The sequence below is a fragment of the Leptosomus discolor genome, chromosome 7 (assembly GCF_034619465.1).
Source record: "Leptosomus discolor isolate bLepDis1 chromosome 7, bLepDis1.hap2, whole genome shotgun sequence".
In the NCBI taxonomy this organism is placed as follows: domain Eukaryota; kingdom Metazoa; phylum Chordata; class Aves; order Leptosomiformes; family Leptosomidae; genus Leptosomus; species Leptosomus discolor.
The window spans coordinates 23,969,714-23,990,399 of record NC_141397.1 but is presented as its reverse complement, the minus strand read 5'-3'; the positions used below and the strand labels follow the sequence as shown (position 1 = coordinate 23,990,399).

Here is a 20,686-nt window from a genome sequence, read left to right as displayed (position 1 = left end):
TCTGGTAAAATGACATGCAGCCTTGCTATTTGCTGAATGATTCAGAAAGGGGCAGTGAGGTGGACCGGTGGGAGCTATTTCTAATGTCAGGCAAGAACGTGCACATTTCCTAAGAATAACAACTAAGCCACAATCTTATTAGGTAAATAATTGATTAAAACACTTCAGTGGATCTGGTTTTGTGTTGTTTTTTTTTTTTTTCTCTTGCAGCAGTAGTTCAGAAACTGCAACAGCAAAAGATAGGAACTCAAGAAGAAAAAAAAAATCTTCACATTGATGATTCATTATCACGTTGACTTTAAAGACAACAGCTGCTAGATTCTTCCCTTTTTGGCTTTTGAACCTCCAGATGAGCTCATTTCTTTCCAACTGATCACATGCCTTGCGGCAGAAGCATGCATACTGGCCACTCCTTTTTTTTTTCCTGTTGAAGTGGATTCTTCAAAATACTTAAAACCCATTTTCTGATATAAGTCAAGAACTTCTATCTACAAAAGCAAAACCTGGGTCACTTTTAATCCCCATGGAAGTTGTCAGTCCTAATAAACCTACTAATAAAAAAAAATCAAAATGTATTCTGAAGCAGATAAAAGTGTGACTAAGCACAATCTCGATCTTTTGGTTCATTTTCTTGCTATGAGCGAGCTATGAGCTCATCCATATTAAAAAAAAAACCTGCAAAAGTCAACAGAACTAGTTTGAGAAAACAGTTTGACAGGAAACCAAAATGTAGGTTTTAGTTATGTTGCCTGGTTGCCTGTTTGGCTTCCTGCCTTAAGTCACATTTTCTGTGAGCTGTAGAACACAGAAAATGCAACGATTTCATTTGTATTTTCAAAAAGCAGCACACACAAGACCAGAAACTTCATTGTCGTGATCCCGAATGGTGATGGTCCGCTTGACAGGACCCGGACAGAACCTTCCTCCAGCCTTCCTACTTGCTTCTGAGACGCTACACAAAAGCACTGTTTGAGAAGTTAAAAACTTACCATTTCACAGACTTTTATTGTGACGTTAAAAATCTATTTTACTGTCTTATTGTACTGGAAAGCAGCTAGTGAAGTGCACTTTATGAAGCAGTGTGCATTTTGCCCCCCCCCCCCCCCCCCCCTTTTTTTTTTTGAGGCATTTTGCTTCTATGGCTACAGATTCTCTTGCAGATGTAGGACAGAAAGCCAACTGAGTACATTTTTACTTACTGTAAGCTGTTTACTTACACATAAATGTCTGTACAGCCATACAGGACAGATCAAAGGCAATACTTGTGCTTAAACTGAAGCCCTGATCCTGCTATCGAATCTGCTTCAATGGACTTTTACTGACTGGAAAGCTAACACTAGAACATGGTTCCCCTAAACAGTAACACACAGCATTGGAGTCCAAGTTAAAACACCAAGTTAAATATCTCTTATATTACTGTAAATGAGTAAGTTGAAAGAAAGAGGGGACAGGACAAGTCTAACAACGCTTCAGCTTATGGCAATGTTTTATTAGCATTACATGAGTATTTCATAACCATAATACTTCCCCTAAGGTGCTATTTGTCAGGAGAGAGCAGATTCTCATTTTAAAGAGGTTTAAGAAGGAAGATGTGGAAGCAATCATGTATCAGCAAGGCATTAGGACAGCAAGGTAATTCTACTCTTACAGAAAAAAAGCACCAGAAAAAATTATCAGTAAAATTCCAGCAATAGTGCAGCTAGTTGGACAAAAAATTATGTAGGCAATAGAAAAAGATGTGATTATGGAGTAAACTGAGTAAGAGCTGGCATGGGACAAGTGCAGACACAGAGAGGTTAATGGAGCAGAAAAGGAGGACAGAAGTCCACCAGGCGATAAAAGGAAGTTAATGAAGGCATCTGAAGTGACGCCAGTATCAGAGTTTAGGACTAGGGATTTTCTAACAAGAGACATAAGAAGATCTGAGGGGACAGTATAAGGTGACTACAAGAGTGTGTTATCCAAATGCTGATAACCTTTGGAGGTAGCTAAATCAAAAAAAAAAAAAAAAAGAAATCTGGGTGAAGTAAAAATCCACCACACTAGCAGACAAGCAGATAAAGTTTTTAAAAAGCCCAGAGCAGGACTGTGTAAGCGTAAGTGGAGATGCATTCTGGATCAGTATCTTCCTCGCCTCTGCAGCCTCTTCCAAGGACAGGACTGCTACCATGTTACTTTGTTCTTGACATGCTTTTTTACTAGTTAATTAATCTTTTTATTTGATAGATTCAGGCAACTTACATATTCAAAACACCTTTCTGCAGCCCAGTGTCAGTTATACCTGAAATGGTCTGTCAGTTATACATTAAATGGTCTGCAATCTCAAAGAGACGACACCCAGTGTTGCCTCTTCTCCCAAGTAATTAATGACAGGACAAGAGGTAATGGCCTCAAGCTGTGATAGGGGAGATTTAGATTGGATGTTAGGAAAAATTTCTTTACTGAAAGAGTGGCTAGGCATTGGAACAGGCTGCTCAGGGAGGTGGTGGAGTCACCATCCCTGGAGGTGTTTAAAAGACACATAGATGTGGTGCTTAGGGACATGGTTTAGTGGTGGCCTTGGCAGTGTTAGGTTAATGGTTGGACTCGATGATCTTAAAGGTCTTTCCCAACCAAAATGATTCTATGATTCTATAACACAGTAATAGGTCTAAGAAAAACTGTGTTATACTATTGGTATAGTACTAAAGAACTGGGTGAAGTCAGGAAAATTTATATTTAGTCAGTAAGTACTAAGGGATTCATTCTATATGTTCCCTAGTGACAGATGTGGAGCACCAAGGTGGGTTGTGAAAAGCTTGGGTTACTGAAAGCTAACTCTAGAAGGTGTTTCCAATTCAGCAGACTTCCCATGAATCCTTTCAACCTTCTGAAAAGGATCTGCCTTCCTCCATTTGTACAGACTTACTATCCTTCACTTTGGGTTATTACTCTTGGAGAAAAAAAATATTTTTTGTAATTCCAAATTGTGTTCCTTCTTGGATTTGTGAAGGGGGATTTCTGCATTCAGATTTTTAATTAAAATCTGCAAAAATCAATTAGCTTCTACTCAGCTCTACTCTTTACAGAAGTCTTCCTGAGCAATGACTGAATTCAGACAAAGAAGTTCCTGCTAAAGAGCTATTGCAGTGACAGTTAAAATGTGGCTAAGACAATTCTACCACTACAAATTCCAGTAATTATGTTTCATTTCAACGTATCTTAAGATGTGTTTATCATCAGTATATATCTTTCATGTGCCATCTCTAATAAAAAAGTAACAACTCACAATAAGCAGTTTCATATCCTCGTCTGGACAGCAAAATACTGTACTATTACAAACAAACTAAAAAAAACCCAAACCCATCTCAAATGGTGTCTGTATATTCCTCAGATACAAGGTTTCAGGAAGGAAACAGATTTCCTCATCCTGTTAGTGTTCATACACTGCCAAGATATCAGCCGGATGAACTCTTCCCACACTGAGAGGCTACAGTCGCTTTTTATGTTACTAAGCAATAAACCAGTGTATTTGCTGCACAATTAAGACCATGAGGTCGACACACCAGAATACCGAAAAATGTTCCTCCTCTAAGCAGGAGAAATAACTCCTTCACACACCAGTACCAAAGCACTGGGTTACTATTGCTCAGCTGCTGAAAGGTGAGGCACTTATCACACAGAACTCAAGCAGCTTTTCCTTCACTCAAGCTGGAAATATTTATTGCCAATACTGAAGCATCCGCTTCAACCAGCTCAAAGAGACCAAACTCTTCATTTCTACCTGATGCATGAAAACCAGATGGCCACATAGAAACGAAACCCTATGGAAGAAAATTCTTCAGCTGCAGGAGAACAAAAATTTCTGTACATTGAATCTACCCAATTTTACCTTAATTATACTTAAAAGTTGCACATTACATCAGAAGCATCCTTGGGATATGAAACGGCAGTTCTGAGTTTGCAAAGTTTATCAACAAACTAAGAAAACACAGTGTCTAAAAAGCTAAAATTTCAAATGAACTCTGACGCAACTCTTGCAAAGCAGGATACCCTTACAACAAGCAAAATTTCTTATATCACTGATGCTAGTCATTACATAAAAAGTCAAGTAAAACATCTTTAATTAACACTCTAAAATAATCTTTGTAATTTTCCTAATATTTTCTTTAGCTGGTAACCATTAAGATGGACTGATTTGCAGTTAAATCCATCTGCAAACCAAGAGGACACCCACACACATATTTACACACTTGTCCAAGTTTTAATTTTTACAAGCTACTGTATTAAAACAAACTGATCTGCAAATTTTTTTTTTTTTTTAAACATTTAATTGTGATGTGCATCAAATAGCTTTTGGATTGAAATGGAAATAAATTAAAATGCAAAAAAAGGCATTTTTTTTCTATTTAAATATAAATGCATTCAGGATGCAAGTATTTAAGAAAATTTTTTAGATATGTAAAATTTATCATGTCATGTTTTGCAGTTAAACGTTATTCTTCTGAGCAAAGGAGAACATTTTATGTAATTACTGAATAAAACTAAACACTATCAGACATTTTTTGACAACAGAACGTTCAAGATGTTAATATGTATAGATGTTAGCCTCTTTTGCCTTTTTATTCCAAAACTAGAAAAGGAAAAAAGGTTGGTTGTTTTTTTTCAGTTTCCATTACAACTGTCATTTAAACTGAAAAAATACTGTTTGCACCTGCAGAATAGCTTCCAGTTGTCAAAAGTTATTTTATTATCTCCACAAAGCCTCATTCCAGGTGCTTAGCCAGAAAGTTCTATAGTTCTGTGGTTTAATTGTCTTTAAATCTTTGGCAGAATTAGCTTAATATAATACAATACAGTAAGTCAGGGTCTTATTGTAGGTTGTCATTATTTCACATTAGTTTTAAATTCTATTGTAATTTCTTCTTAAATGTTTCTTGACCATAATCAGCTATCAGAAAAGCATAAAAGAAGAGATTACAATGCAACAGTAAAAGTATTATTCATTCTGAGAAGCACAATGCAAACAGTCAAAATTAATGAGAATGCTCTTTTCTTCTCTCTTCTAAGGCTGCAGTAAAATCACTATTAAGCGTAACTCATTATGTAGTAAATACTTTCTAATGAGAAACACTAGTAAGAAAGTAAAATCCTTTTTCTTCAAAAGAAGCTTAAATACACAAGCAAGTGTTATGTGGTTCAGAGTTAACGCATTTCACTGTTCCTACCAGCATTCCTACTCAACTGCAAAATTATCTGTTTGATATTGACTACAGGGCTTCCAAATTTCCCAGTTTCATTTTCCCCTGTAGAAAGAAAAATGTTCCTTGTTTTAATCACTAAACCAAACAAAATGTAAAGGCTGTGTACAAGCTATTTTAGGCTGAAATGTCAGTATTTAATTATAAATACATTGCTTATGTGTTGTTTATTATTTGCATTACAGTAGCAGACAAAGGCTTCCATCAAAGTGGGGGGGTCACTTCTATAGACGCTATTTATAGAACTAATAATACACAAACTCCCTTTCCTGACTGGTTTACAAGAGAGGAAGCAGTACTGTCCCTACATTTAGATGCAAAGTCAAGGTACAAGAAGAGAGACTTACTCTGAGTATGTATGGAGAACTAAAGCACAAAGAAAACTAAATAGAGTATTTAGAAAGCTTGATTTTTATATACAAATTATTTTAAATAAGAAAGCATCATCACCTATACATAATAAAGTTTAAGAAATTGGTTACATCAGAAGAGCAACAAGACTTGGTAAAACCAGAGTGCAATTCAGAACATGAACTTGGGGAATCCTTCTCTAGACTACAGTTGGACATTTTTCACCAGAAATCCCAATCCCAGGACAGAATTGCTACATGTTGGCTTTTTCAAAATATTATAGACTTCTCTCCACAACACAGTAGTTAAATGTACATATGTTCTCCTGATAATATTGTTTAATAATTTTGATGTAATGTAATGATGATCATGCTAAGAGATCATGATTTTCATGTTTAGCCTTGAAATTCTTCAGGCAATAAGCACCACACGATGTTTTTATATGCTAGCTGCACTGAGTTACAATGCAGTCTCTTTGGACCACACAAGCAAAATTTTATCTTTAAATGCAGACAGAAGCTGCATTTTTGCACTTCCAATTTTTATATGCTTCCTTTTCATGCTTACATCAGAGAGAGAGATCCAGAAAATGTTTATCATTCTCATTCTCCAGTGATTTTACTACTAAGAAAAGAATTCCTTCTCTAACTTTCAAAACGTTACAGGACTGGGCTTTAAGTCTGACAAGTTATGTTAATTAAGACATCCTAGTGTTCTCTGTCATTTTATCAAACATATTTGATAGTTCTGTGTTCTCTAACACGTATTCAAATTTTAAGTTCATGAGCCATTGTATGTTTAAGTAATTAGGCTAGACCTCTTCCACCTCCATCTCAATCAATAAGGAAAACAGTGATGGCAATTACTTCCATTTAAGTATAATTTTAATTAGACGGTACTTCATATTATAAGAGAATATTGACCAGAAGTAGCTTTCTCCAGACAGATCATGTCTGATGCCACTCTCTATTCTAAACAATTAAGCTTGTATTAAGACATCTTAAAAACACTGGAAAAAAACCCACTCTCCCTAATATATCTCATTGTTTCCAGAGCCTCCGCACCTACGTTACTGTTCTGAACATGAGCAGCCTTTCTTTGGCAGTTAACATTTCTACAGGGCCATGCACAACTCTGAAATATAAGTGATTTAGTAGCTCTGCTCTGTAAACGCTTGAATGCACAAAGTTTTAGGATGACTGTTGAAAATAAAACTGTTAAAACAGCATCCAAAAGCTAACATTAGGTCCAAAACCACATAGCAATTTGTGGCCAGTCTTAATGCAGAATATATTGCTATCTTCCCACATACGTTTTGAGACTTCTCCCAATAAACCTTAAAAGCAACTGCTGAACTCCGGCATGCACGTCCCTTATTTCACATGCTTTAACTGTAGCAGCACCATACAAGTTAGCCCACTTGGAATTCAGACCTCAAGGTTTACAACTGTAAAAAAATATCTTAAAAAAGATTACCTGTCTACCATTCCCACTCTATGAGAGGTTAATTTGCATCATAATGTCCCTCAGTCTCTGGAGAATTCTACAAGAGCAGGATTTTTATTGAACACTCCTTTAGTCTTTTTAGTATACAGCCTTCTGACATGGTTCTCTGCTTGAATTCCTGAAAGAAAATATCTGTAGCCCAAAGACTCTGAAACAGCTGTTTGGAAAAGGGCTGTTTCTATCCTCATGTTCAGCTCTTATGTATGCCATCCATACACAGGAGCAGCTAGCAGCTGACATCTGAATTCCTCATGCAAGGCTTGTCTTGAATTTTTCTTCCTTCTCCCTTTCTCTGCCTAGTCTCAAGAAATCCACCTTTGTATGCAAGGGGAAAGAAAGTAAAAGCAGAGAGAGAGAGCTGGGAACACCCCAAGTTTCAAGTTTGTTTAGGAATTATGACAGAAGGTGAGAAGATAGATGCAGATTCCAGGGATAAGTGACACATGTACTATGTTAAAGACATTTTTGCAAACTTTTTGCGTTTTTTCCCGGAACATAAATAAAAAGTTTATTTCTGTAAATACCTTTCCACATCTCTGATGCAATGTGCGGAGCCATAGGTGCAACCATAATGCAGAGTGAAGCCAAAGCATCTTCAAATTCTGTGCTGTGGAGAACAAGAGGCTGAGAAGCTTGCTATGTGAAAAGGCAGAAGGAAAAGAAAATAAATTGTTAATGTTCTGAGGTAGGAGGGAAAGTGGTTTAATTAAGAAGAAAATGCAATAATAAAACAAACTCAATTTCTACACTTAGGACAGTGTAATTTCACAATAAATGGGAAACTTATGAAAAGTTCTGGAGAATTAAAATTGCAATTCTTGGTCATAGAGTGCTCTCTAACACTTGGAAGCTAATCCTGAAAAGGCTGATGCAGATCCTTAGGGACCTGCTCTAGTACAGAAGTTGCAGCACAGACCTACGTGGACAACAGTGGCCCTCAAAGATTTTGAGTGCTGCCACTCCTAGAAGTGCAATCTTAGATAAAACCAGAGCTATCTGAGAAAGAGGTGAAGTACTTGCATAAGAGACTCAAACTGTGCTGCAGCATGGTTTTTGCTGGGACAAGGTTTAGTTGCATAGAATTCTAGAGTGGCTTAAGTAAAGCTGAATTGAGTGACAAAGTGAGGTTTTAGAGTTGAAGGAAGCTTTGGGAATGAAAAATGCAGCACAGCCTTTTACAGATTGATGTTTAGTTTGCTTTACTAAAGTGTTCAGCTTCTCTAGTACAGAAAATTTTCAATTTCTTGCAAAAGGTGATAGACTGACAAAATTTGACCCCTCATTCTTCTATTTTTTTGTATCTTAATAGCAAACACATAGCACTAAAAGTAGCCAGATGAACTTTTTCTTTCTTTGCCTGTTTGAGAGATTACATCCCATGGTAAATTCAGATTCTGAGTTTATTTTGTGATTTGCCCCTCTAATGAAACAGCACAGAAAAATGGCAATACATGTCAGCTTATGAGAATTATTTCGTGGGTGTGATGAACACCCCTTTCCATCTACTAGAAAATTGTCCAAAACCAGTGATTTGACACAAACCACAAAAGTTTTCAGATGGCATCATCTTATCACTGATACTAACGAAGTCAGTGCAAACTAGATTTGAGTAAGTTTTAGTCACTACTGCCTGCTTTCTGTATTTAATCTTCACCCATCTCCCCACCTCCTCCTTTCAAATGGGAGCGAAAGAGGAAGTGTCAGTGTGCTATAATGGAAATTTGCTTTTGAAGATAGTGCACTGACTTCTTTGGTCAAGAAATACGTCAGTGTTCACCCATCTGGCTGTCTGTAGGACACTGATTTTTATTTATTTTTCAACATTCACCCATCAGCATCCACCAGCCCAAAATGCATATGAATCACTGAGCTGGAGATGAAGAACTATGTGTCAGCTTCCCAACACCACACAGTATCCCAGACTTAAGTTAGCTCACTCAGCACTTGTGCACATCCTACTTCACTTTTTGTCCTTGACTTTGCCAATAATGTCTTTGGAATCATTAAGGTATAAAAACGGTATTTCAATGAAGAAGTTGAAATCCTCAAATTTTTATTTGATGTCTGGTCTAGATCAGGTTACCACTGTATACCCGAAGGATTGCTCAACCAGATCTAACAGCAGTAACAAAAAAAATCATAATAGTTTATGATATTTGATCTATTGCCACTGGCTGGTAAACAACATAATCTAAGTAAAAAATGCTGAAGACTTAAGTTATTTTTTACCTTTGTTTTAAAAAGGGGAATTTGCAAACTCTGTTACTAGCAGCCAGTTCAGCTGAGGAATGCAAGATTATGTGTGATTTTCCTTGCAAAGAATAACCCTTTTCTTTAAATTAGAATATTTGGTAATTCTGTGATGTACTACTATACTGGGCTACCTATGCAACTTGGGTTAAAAACAAAAGAGAACAAAGAATAGAGCTAAACAAAATGTATCCTTTTGAAATTGCAGGATGCAGACATAAACATCAGAATCTAGTGGCTCCAATACCATCAAGCTCTTCCTGCGAAACCATATATTTCAGGGTTATAGTGATACTAGAACATGATGCTTTTGAACTGAATAGTTCAACGAGGCTCTCGACTTAGTAGCAATGTTTGTGATTTCCTTATGGAAAGCTGAACCTATAGTTCAGGCAGTTCCGGCTTTGTATCAAGACTTACAGGAACAGGGTCTGAGAGGGAAATACCTTCATTAACATCGCGTACTTACATGGAGTATGTTAGTGAGGCTCATCAATCGGGAAATGGCTGCATTGAACAAATGATCCTTTGTGAAGTACTCTGTTACCTTGTATTAGAAGAAAAGGTCTATCACTAATTAAAATCTCAAACATGGAATATTGGGGTTTTAAATGAAAAAGAATTGCTGATAATCAATTTCAGTTTGTGAAATATGCACATCTTACCTCTTACACAAAAATCACTTTGGCATGCAAAGACATCATATATGCAATCACATGTGTGTATGGGAAAATAATAATAATAATAATAATAATAATAATAATAATAATAATAATAATAATATAAAAATGCAGTTTACTAACTTCCCCTCTGTTTCAGGACTTTAAAAGCTTCGATCAATGCTGGTAAGAACAATGTATTAGTAATCACCCTCTATTTCCTTTAATAAAAATCTTCCCTTTGCCCCTGCAAGAAGCATTCACACTTGTAAATCCAGCTACACTGGTGAAAGCTTGTCCATAGATTGCAAGATTATAATTCTGAAGTCTGTTAAGAGACCAGCATGGTCCCTCACAACAGGGTTTAAATTGTGGAAAGTTTTTATCCATAGAAAAATATGCTAATTTTGCAGGTACTTATATCTCCTTATGAGTCTTGGATAATGGAATTGACACTAATCACAGCATGAAACAACACAGAACAAGAGATGAGCAATCATTTCAGGTTTTTTTTTTAAGGATACGCTAATATATTTTCACCAACAACTTTTTTTCATTCTGTATGAAACAGCAGGCATGATAATGGGGTTTGAAACAAACAGATCAAAAGCTTTTGTTAGGGATAATCTGCATAACTCACCTATAGCTTTGCTACTGACAATGGAGTTACTCAAAACCCAGATTGATAACATTTTAATGCCATAACATTTCATCCTTTAGATGAGGCACACAGCAGAGAAATTTTGCCAATCCAAATCTTACTACTTCGCAAAAACGTTCTGTCCCATAGAATTTATACACAAATAAAAGTACTTATATAGAGAATAATTCCCTTAAAAATTATGAGCTACTCATCTGGGGAAAAAAGCTTTTGGCTCTATAAGTCAAGCATACGGTTTTAGCACAAGTAGCAACTTATTTAGTCATTTACAAACTATGGAAGTGTTTCTTCTAACCTCAGAAATCACCAGATTCTTCTGCACCCAGATCTTCCTGGATTCAGCCTTCTCTCTTTTATTTAGAAGCTCAGGATTTGGTATGGTTCCTGAAGTCCTTGCTTCAATAAGTTTGGTTACAAGTGTCCAGAGGCGTGTCTGCCATCTCTGAACACCTGGCATAGCATCAGCTAAGATTAATGAAAGATTGCAGGAACACATTTCAGTCACAATTAATGAATCCAAAACTTTAAAGAAAAGCAGAAAGGGAACTGAATGCTAGAGTTAAACATTTTTTTTAAAAAAATCCCTGTGTTTTAAAGAAAAATGTCAATGCAACTAAAAATACCTTACAAATAATGCTGCGTTGCCTTAATGGAAAGAAATTTTCTACCCACAATTCTCACACTAATTTAATTATTCCATTTTCAGGATGGAAAAATAGAGCAAAAAGATTGTGCATCAGTGAATTAGCTGCTTCAATGGGAATTATATACCTGTGTACTGTTAGGGATGCCGGAGTTAAAGCTTGATTCCAAGTGGTTGGTTTTGTTGAGACCTTTTCCTGTGCCTAGCTCTGTACCATTGTGATTAGATAGTGACAGAAAACCAACTGAGAAAATACATAAAGCCCACTTCTCCAGCACATACAATAGTGCAATAACATATAAATGAACACATATGAATGTGAAGAGTGCCAGACACCAACTGAAATAATGCTTAGTGCAGGCTGCACGAAGTAGCAAGAAGTAACACAAGGAAGAATGAAGTACACCTTTTTAAACCAGGCACAGAGTGTTTTATTAAAGCCTTTTGCAATAAGAGGGATAGATCTAAATATATGCATAAGACTACATTAAAATGTATGAAACACAGTAGATAAAAGAAATTAAGATCTGCCAGTATGACAAATTGCATGATGGCAGTAAGTAAGTGAGTAGGAGGGTAAACCTTGACTTATTCAAGAAATAAGCTCATAAAAATGTCATATGTGTACAAATATTAGTTACTAGGAACTCTGATTATCTTGTATGAGATTCTTTTGAGAAGTATTTTATAGTCTAGCTTACAAAACCCACTGCGTATGTGTGTAAATAAATGGAAATAAAATATTGCAAAGTTTTATCTGTAATCTGATATGATTTTAAAAAGCAGTTTATAATGAAGAAAATAATTATTTGCGGTTGATCAATCGCAGCTAATACAAAAATAAGAGAATAAGGTCCAAGTCTGCAGAAGAAAATACCACTTAAGAATTACTTTTCATCCATGCTTTTAGCTCATAAGAGAGAAGCTGCTTGCAATAGTCTTGCAAGCCTTCCTCTCAGTGGGCATCAAGAACTGTATAAAATCGGTGTTTAAAATATAACACACTAGCAAAAAACCCAAAACAAACAGAAACAATTCAACTTACTTTTAGCATCCCACAAAATATCTTGTTCTGGAGGAGCGGCAAACAGAATGTAAAGACGCAGGGTGTCAATGCCATACTCTTTCACTAATTCTTCAGGGTCTATTCCATTGTGCTTAGATTTGCTCATTTTTTCCCAAGCAACTTGGAGCTTTTCACCAGTTTTTAGGTGAACTGGTTCAGTTCCTAAATATTAAGAAATACGCAAAATATTAAAACAAATTTTTTCTCATGTGTAACAGCAATTAACTTTGTTCCCTAAGCGTAAGAAGAAATTACTATTTCTAGTGGCGTTTTTCAGTTGCCAGCTTAAAGAGGAAAACCACCCATTGTAAACACCCTCTTCCCTCCCAAGTTTTTCCTACTTTAATGCTTTAATTACTTTACACAAGTAATATCCCAATGCTTCCATTACATCATGACAGAAAATCTCCTTCTACTATTTGGAAGCTGTATCTGGCACTCATCCTATGTGCTACCTTGATAGCCTCTGAGATTTCAGAATTGTTACAACCATGACATTTAAAATCTCCTCGATAGGCATACTGATTTGGTACAATTCTAACCTGCAGTTAGCTTTTACAAACATCAGTTTTAGAGCTTTCAATTGCAGAAAGTTATCCTGACAAGAATGTGCCTTCTGTTGCATGAATTTAGGGATCGAAAGGAGCATTTATACTGATTACTGAGCAAAACCACCTGCTACAGAAAAGCCCTAGCTTTTCTGGAAGAAAATAAAATAGCAGGCAGTGGTAAACATACTTTTTTTGTGTGTCTTTTTTTTTTAGTTTGCTTGTTTAGCTGATTTATGGGGTTCGTATGCAGGAGAAGAACAGTGAAAACAAGGTTGCACAAGAGGACTGCTTAAGGGAGGCAAATAGGACCAAACCACTCTTGCTGCTCCAGGTCCCCAAGCCAGGACTTATGCAGTGAAGGCGCTGGAAAGAACTTGAGAAACAGCACTTTTTCCTACACACGTTTTACATTCCTAGTACCTACTGAATACACCAACATCTGTGTTAGCTTTGCCACAATGTTTTTGTAGGTTGTCTCTTTGCTGGGACTACTAGGCTCCATTCAGCAAGCTGCTGAGCACAGTCTTAACAAAACCGACTTCTGATCTTTTGGACTGTACTGGAGCTAAAAATAATACCATAGGACTGTTTCACCATAGCACTGTTTCTGTGTTTGGATGCAATCAAAAGCTGCTGGATTAGCAGGGTCTCTGTGCACTCAGCAGTGCCTATGAATCCAAAACTCACAGAAGTTGTTCTCCAGTTTAAATATTACAAGGATTCATTTTCTCTTCCAAATTTTCCCAGCGTGGATACGTACACCAAAGCAGTCCCTAACTTTCTGGATGCACCTATGCCGATTTTCCCATGCAGTCTCTCTTACCAGCGAGATCAACCTCCTCTCTCTTCAAACACTGGCCTGTTGTTGTTAGTCTGAATGTCCGATTCTTGATAAGGCCTTGAACCAAGAGCTTATAGAAAGGCTCCCTAAGGATGGAAGGAAAAAGAAACTTGTCTGTTGGAGAGAGCTGTCAAAAGCATACTTTATAGGCCTTAGGTGTTGAGCCAATCAGGCACAATTATTTAATGAAACACAAATTTCAACTTGACTATACATAAATGGTTGTCACCTTAGAAAAAGTGCTTTGTGCATTTATTCATGGTGGCTGACTGGCAAGTGTAAGTATTTATTTGTATTCTGCACACATTCTCGAATCCTGATTATAGTAGTGAGTTATTCTAACGTCACTTTTCAAATTAGCATATGGATAATACACAAAAGTTTCTTGACCAACACTGCAATTTCACTAACTTGATGGTAAATTCCCATGTGTAAAAGCATTCAAGTATCTGGCCTCACTGTCTTACAAATATTTAGTTCTAGCTTCTCTCTGAGGAGCACAGTATTTTGAACAAATCAAAATCTCGCTGCACATTTCTTTCTATAAATGGAGAAGATAGTGTCTCTAACATAAGCACCTGCATGCCTTGTCCCTTTGCAGAACTAGCCATGAAGACCTAGCTGTAAGAAAGAAGTACATTAGAAAAATGGCAATGCTGGAAAGTTCCTATGTCAGTGGATCAACTTTTTAGCATCTTGAAGATTAAAACTTTAGTTTTCTAGAAAAATTTACATCAGGAAGACTAAACTGTCATCAAAGGTGTAGAGCTAAGAAGAGTCTTAAAAGCATTAAAGATAAGGACAGTAGCGCACTCAGCATGAAATAAACTCTAAGTAAACACTGCCCTAGTTGACAGGTATGGTATCGGGGCCACCTCCTTTAATGATCTTGGATTTCTAATTAATTGAGTCAGATGTCTGTTGCTGTTTTCACTGAAAAAAAAAAAAAAAAAAAAAAAAAAAAAGAAAAAAGACGACACTCTCTAGAGGTTTTGGTCCCCACTCAATAGGCCAGGAAAGTAAGCCAGTTCTAACAGCAACCCCAAGAACAGCAGGGGCCAGGGAAGAGGTGTGGAGCCAGACCCAGAAGGCATACACAGTCTGGGGAGCCTTCTCATGGGATCCTCCAACACAAAGGTTGGTGACCATCATTCTGGAGGACAGTGCTAATCAGCACTGGTTACTACTGACTTGCACCTCCTAATGCTCATACGTGTGCTCAACATTAAGCAACCTCAATCCTCCACACTTCCACCTAATGAAGCCCCACATATCTACCAGAACAACTTATGTAAAAAAAAAAAGCATTACTCCTATTTACACATTTCTTAAAAAGCTAGAATAAATCCATCTAAAGGAGAAACAGTAAAACCAGACTTCCACGTTTTACTTCACATGTACAAAAAAAAGTCATAAACCAAAACACTACACACTTTTAAGCAGTTAATTTAGTATTTGACATTATTAAGAAATATAAATTATATGACAATTTATCTCGTGATTTAAAACTCAGTAATTTATTTAATAATATAGTTAAAGTGTTATTAAATTGTATAACAATTATGCATGTGTTAACTATATTAAAGCAGACATCTTCCACATACTAGTGTTTAAAACCCTTTTGATGACTGAAATAAGGAGATATTTGAAAGAAAAGACTTAAACGGCGAAAGAGACAGGCTTCATACTTTATCTTCAACATATTCATGTTTGAACATGAGTTTCCTTCCTTGCATATTTTGTATACTTCTAAACATTGTGCAAGTACTGGCACACAGTGCTGTATCATTCAGTCACTAAGCAGTACAAGCCTCTGCCATGCTACCTGGTTTTATCAACAATGCTAAGGAAGAGTAGCAATTCAAGCATCTCTATACATTTTTTCTAGTCAATATTTCACAGGCTGCCTGACAAATCCTGTTGTTTAAAAATAAATTGAAGGAACTTGAGATGAGAATTGAAGTAGAATTTAGATAGTACAAATAAGAAAGAGTATTTTAAAAACAAAGGGCAATAATTATCTAACATCTCAAATCATTTTCACAAATTATCCAAGTGAGTTAGAAGATGAAAATTGGGAACAAAACCCCTGTAGTCCTATCATCAACAAATGGTGGCAAAATGCTTACGGAGATAACTGTTCAGGATAAGCTGCTTCTACAAACTAAAGACAATATAGTAAGGAAAAATAAAAAGATTTTTTCCCCTATCATTCAGTACTTCAGTCTGTTTAAGACCTCAGTTGGTTATTAAAATAGCTACACTTCCTGCTATCTAAAATAAAGTTAATGAGGTATCCAGAACATCCAAGTCGGACAAGGCTCTCCACTGGAAGTGGTTTTTCAAGGAACACATTTTAATGGCAAAGAGTTAGTTTAGATCATACACCAAGTTATTAAAAGCTGAATGCAGGAGTGAGCATTTCCTATTTTGTTTATGCTGACAGAGGCTACAAAAATGCAATACAAAATACATTACCAAGTATGGGGAAAAAACCCCCACCCGTTCCTATTGGGAGACTGCAGGAGAATGGAGACATGCCCAAAATGAGAAAGCCAGAGCCCATCTAATAAACACAGGGCTTGGGAACAAATTGAGCCCTGCACTGAATTTCTCCTGAAGTGCAAAGTGATTTTGCTGGTGTTGTCGTGGCTCCATCTCATGGTCACATGCAAAATTACATTTTAATTTACATAAAACTGCACACCTAAAACCTTCCCCTTCGAAGGGAGAGATGTGTTTCTTGGCTGCGGAAGGGAACTGCCAAGACACTGCCGCACATCAGGTGTGATGCAATTCTGACCTAAATACTGCAGCACCCAGTCATGGCCTGATGTCATAAATACTTCCTGAGCCAAACCACTGCGAACGACTGAAATCAAGCTGTGTTCAGACAGACAGTCATTTCTGGTACAGTAAACGAAGAAGTGGCTTGAGCTCCTTTGAACGCTCAATCCCATTTCAGGTTGTAAGGATGCTGGTGCAGGATACGTTTCACCCGCCTATGAAGTTTGTTTGTGCCCATGGTGGAGTATGGGCACTGTGGCCTTCGTCGTGTGCAGCTTTTGACCATGCTGCACGTCAGATGGCACCCCATCTGTGAACTCTGCCTGACACCTCCGAGAAGGATCAGCTGTGCTAGCTATGAAGTGTGTAATCCGTCTTTTTCCTTTCAGTAATGTTCACATACAGGTTCATCTCTATGACAGACCAATCTCTCTACATAGGAGCACACAACGGATGGAGGGGCAAGTGTGACTGACAGATCAGGAACTCCTGCTTAGTGCCACATCTTCATGCTCCTTGCTCTGCTCCAAGCAAGGCAAGTAGCAGGACTTTCAATCCAATTACAAATGACCTGCCTGGAAGGGCACTATGGAGCCTGCAACAGTAATAAATAGCGGACTCAGAAGAAGGGACAGCTCTAGCAAGAGAGCTCACTGCATGTATTTGCATCCCACACCTTTAGAAAGGTTGAGAGAGCTCGATGCCGTGCCCTAGAGTGAAGACAAGACCTTGGTCGGTCACTGTCAGCTGACTGATCTAGCCTGGTGTTAGATCTATCTGCAACAATCCAGCAACCCTGTGGAAGGCCAGAATAGAAGTGACTGGAGGATGTGGAAGCTGATCATTTTAGGCAGAAAATGATCAAACAGCATTGAATGTTCAAGATTTTACAGAGTCAATAGCTGACTGCTTTTACTTAAAGTCATCACTAGTGATAAAGTCCCTAGTGAATGTAGAGATCTAACATCCCTCCTTTACAGAATAAGCAATTTGTCACATGAGTATCTCTTATTGGGTAATGCAGCTATGTGAAAATAGTGCCTTCTTACTCAACAGATTTGCTCTGTATCACAGTCAAATCTGCTGACTTAATGTTAACAATAAACTTTTTCTTTTTGCTTTATAATCCTTCAGGGAGAACGTGCTAGATCCCATTTCCAATTATTCATCAGACAGAACCGATTACTAAAGTCTAAGGAAGAGCCAAATTCTCTGTAACTTGTACTTGCAATAACACAGTTGAGCAGGTGTAACCCAGCATGTCAGCACATGCTCGTCATGGTGGATTAAGCTGGAACAGAGGAGGACATCGCTGGCCCCAGCTGTCTACCTGGCCCCTCGCCCAGTGGGGGTCGCAGCTGGGAGGGCTGACTGGCTTGTGGATTAATTCTAGAACTAATGCATTTTACAGACCAGATTGCTAAACCAAAAAGACATCAATTTGGGCTTAATCTGTTATTACATGTACCAATACCCAGAGGGTGCCATTTATTCTGCCTTGTCATTACTGAGGAAATGAGTGACATTTCCCACCATTTCCAGTTCAATGCATTAAAAAAAAAAAAAAATTAAAGATCATGGCCCATCTTCTGGGGATATTTAAACTATATTGACACCTTTACAATTTTAGATGCCTTCAAACATTGTATTTTCTATGAAAGCACATGTGATGTCTGTAAATGCCTATTTTATGCATGGCACCTATAATATTTCTATAATAATAATGTATACCATATTTGAAGAGATTGCTTTGAAAATTTAAACTATGGATTTTTTAAACTTTTGTTTTCAACTTCATTATTGTATTAATAGTCATTAGTACATAATTAAAGACTATCAGGAAATATGTCAATGGATTTGAAAGTCAGAGGATAAGAGCCAAACAATGAAAATTTCCATGACGAAAACCTATCAAAATGAAGGATTACTACAGATTAATAGAGGAATCACAAAAATTTGTCAGGATACTAGACAACACTTTAAATGACAGCAGCTCTCAGTAACTGAGATAATAGCAGAATTTTACTAATTTAACCAGTGAGCAAGACCTGAGCTACAAGGGAAAGAGGAGCTGTCAGCTTTGACATCATGACTTTAAGCTTCCTAACAATAAGCTTGTTGTTTCTAATCACCCTTTTCAGATATCTCAGACCAGCCCTTGAGCAGTCCTAACAGAAGACTGAGCAAAAGTGGCTTCTGACCAATGCTAAAACATTTAAAACGTGGTAATATTTATAAAGGAGTTATGATTTCCATATCAAAACAAAATCCTAATTTGACTTCATGGCTTAAAAGAACTTAATGCTTTAACTTGTGTAGAGCTAAAGCAAGCAAACAATTTTGTGCATGATGATGAACTTGTTACAGTCATCTTGCATTCTGAGCACATGTAAAAGCACTACAAACAACAGATCCTAGGGACAAAGCTGTAACGTATCTTCACATGTGCATCAGTTTCCTGAGATTGTATATGGCCTCAAAGGTATTCTCCAGTCTTGCAAACTACTACTACAGAAAGTAATTTCGATTTTCTCTGCTCTTGTCACTAGAGTTATAATAAAGAATGGCTAACTAGCCTTTAGAAAACTAGCCTTTAGAAAAGAACTGCTGACCAGCCTTAAGAGATAGGGAGGGAGGCCAATTTGTACTAACCCTTATGCATATATCCATTGCTGACTGACTAACACTTTAAAGATAAGAATGAAGCAGAATCCACCAAGTGAAGGACAGCAGGTGGAATCCTCCAATCAGACTGCGTGGCTCAAGGAACACAAAAGACTAAGCAGGAGAGATAGGGAGGGCAGCGAGCAAGAGCTGGTTCTGCAAATTGGAAAAGACCCAGGATGGTACAGGGCATGCGCCACAGGACAAGTTCAAAAGTTCAGCCCTGAGGAAGACTCAGACCTTCATCCCCAACGACCACCAGGGACCCCCAACAGGGGTGTAACTTGGGCGGACTGAGGCGGGATTGTGTGAGGAACTTATGTTAATGAATTCCTGGAAATAATTAGAATAACCCAACCTTTTCTTAGAAATCTAATGAATAAACATGAATATTTATATTTAGACCAGCCTACACTGCACAGCTTTGATGCTACTGCTCTGTCACAGTGGATTGTGAACAAAACACATTCCAAATTAATACCGCTACAGAGTCACAGAGTCTTAGAAAATGTAGGTTGGAAGGGACCTTTGGAAGTCATTTGGTCTAACTCCTTTCTCATGGCAGACCTAACTTCAGGTTGCTCAGGGCCCCATCCAGCTGAGTTTTGAAAATATCCAATGATGGAGATCCCACAACCTCTCTGGTCAAACTGTTCCAGTCTGATCACCTTCACTATCAAACCTATTTTCCTTCTGTTCTACTGGACCTTGCTGCAATCTGTGACTGTTACTCCTTTCTTCTCTCTGTGCATCTCTGAGAAAAGTCTGGTTCTGTCTTCTCTAGAAACCTTTTTTAGGTAGTAGTAGATTGCGATTACATTCCCTCCTCAGCCTTCTCTTCATGGTGAACACGCACAACTCCCTTAGCCTCTCCTTGTATGCCATATGCTCCAGCCCCTGACTACCTTTGTGCTCCTCCACTAGATCCTCTTCAGTTTGACAACGTCCCTCACACTGTGGGGGGCCTCAAAACTAGACACAATATTCCAGATGTGCCTTCTCAAGTGATAAACAGAGATGATCAAAGCTGGACATGGTTTTGCTACTGCAGTGCAGTATACTGTCATGTCAACTGCAGACTCACATCTAACTTGGTGTTCATTAGGACCCCTAAAGCCCTTCTCTGTTGCAATCCTCCCAGGCCCAGCTGTTTCTGTGGGTAATCTGCTCCATGTACCTGGGATTCCTGTCAGCACTTCAGACTTGCTTCTCCAACTCGTCAAAGTCCTCTGCATAGCAGCCCTGCCATCCATAGCATCAATGGCTTTTCTCAGTGTGCAGTGATCAGTGGACTTGCTGAGGGCCAGCACTGCCCAGGTTGTTGATAAAGATGCTAAATACATCTGGGCTCAGTAGTGACTCCTGAGGAATACCATTTGCAAACAGCTGCCAGTCAGACTTTGAACGTTGACCCTTTGAGCCCGACAGTCCAGTTTCTCCATCCATGCTGTAGTCCACCCATTCAGC

At 37.8% G+C, this 20,686-nt stretch overlaps 1 protein-coding gene across 1 annotated transcript in view; it reads right to left on the bottom strand.

Annotated features, from left to right (window-relative positions):
- The window catches only part of LARS2 (leucyl-tRNA synthetase 2, mitochondrial), an 84,547-nt gene that overhangs the window by 7,092 nt on the left and 56,769 nt on the right, over positions 1 to 20,686 (bottom strand). Inside the window, exons 14-18 of the mRNA XM_086467980.1 lie at positions 13,751 to 13,854; positions 12,356 to 12,538; positions 10,963 to 11,132; positions 9,817 to 9,894; positions 7,622 to 7,733 (exon numbers count right to left, since the gene is read on the bottom strand). Coding sequence (XP_086324106.1) covers positions 7,622 to 7,733; positions 9,817 to 9,894; positions 10,963 to 11,132; positions 12,356 to 12,538; positions 13,751 to 13,854 — 647 coding nt within the window. The remainder of the gene's footprint in view (positions 1 to 7,621; positions 7,734 to 9,816; positions 9,895 to 10,962; positions 11,133 to 12,355; positions 12,539 to 13,750; positions 13,855 to 20,686) is intronic.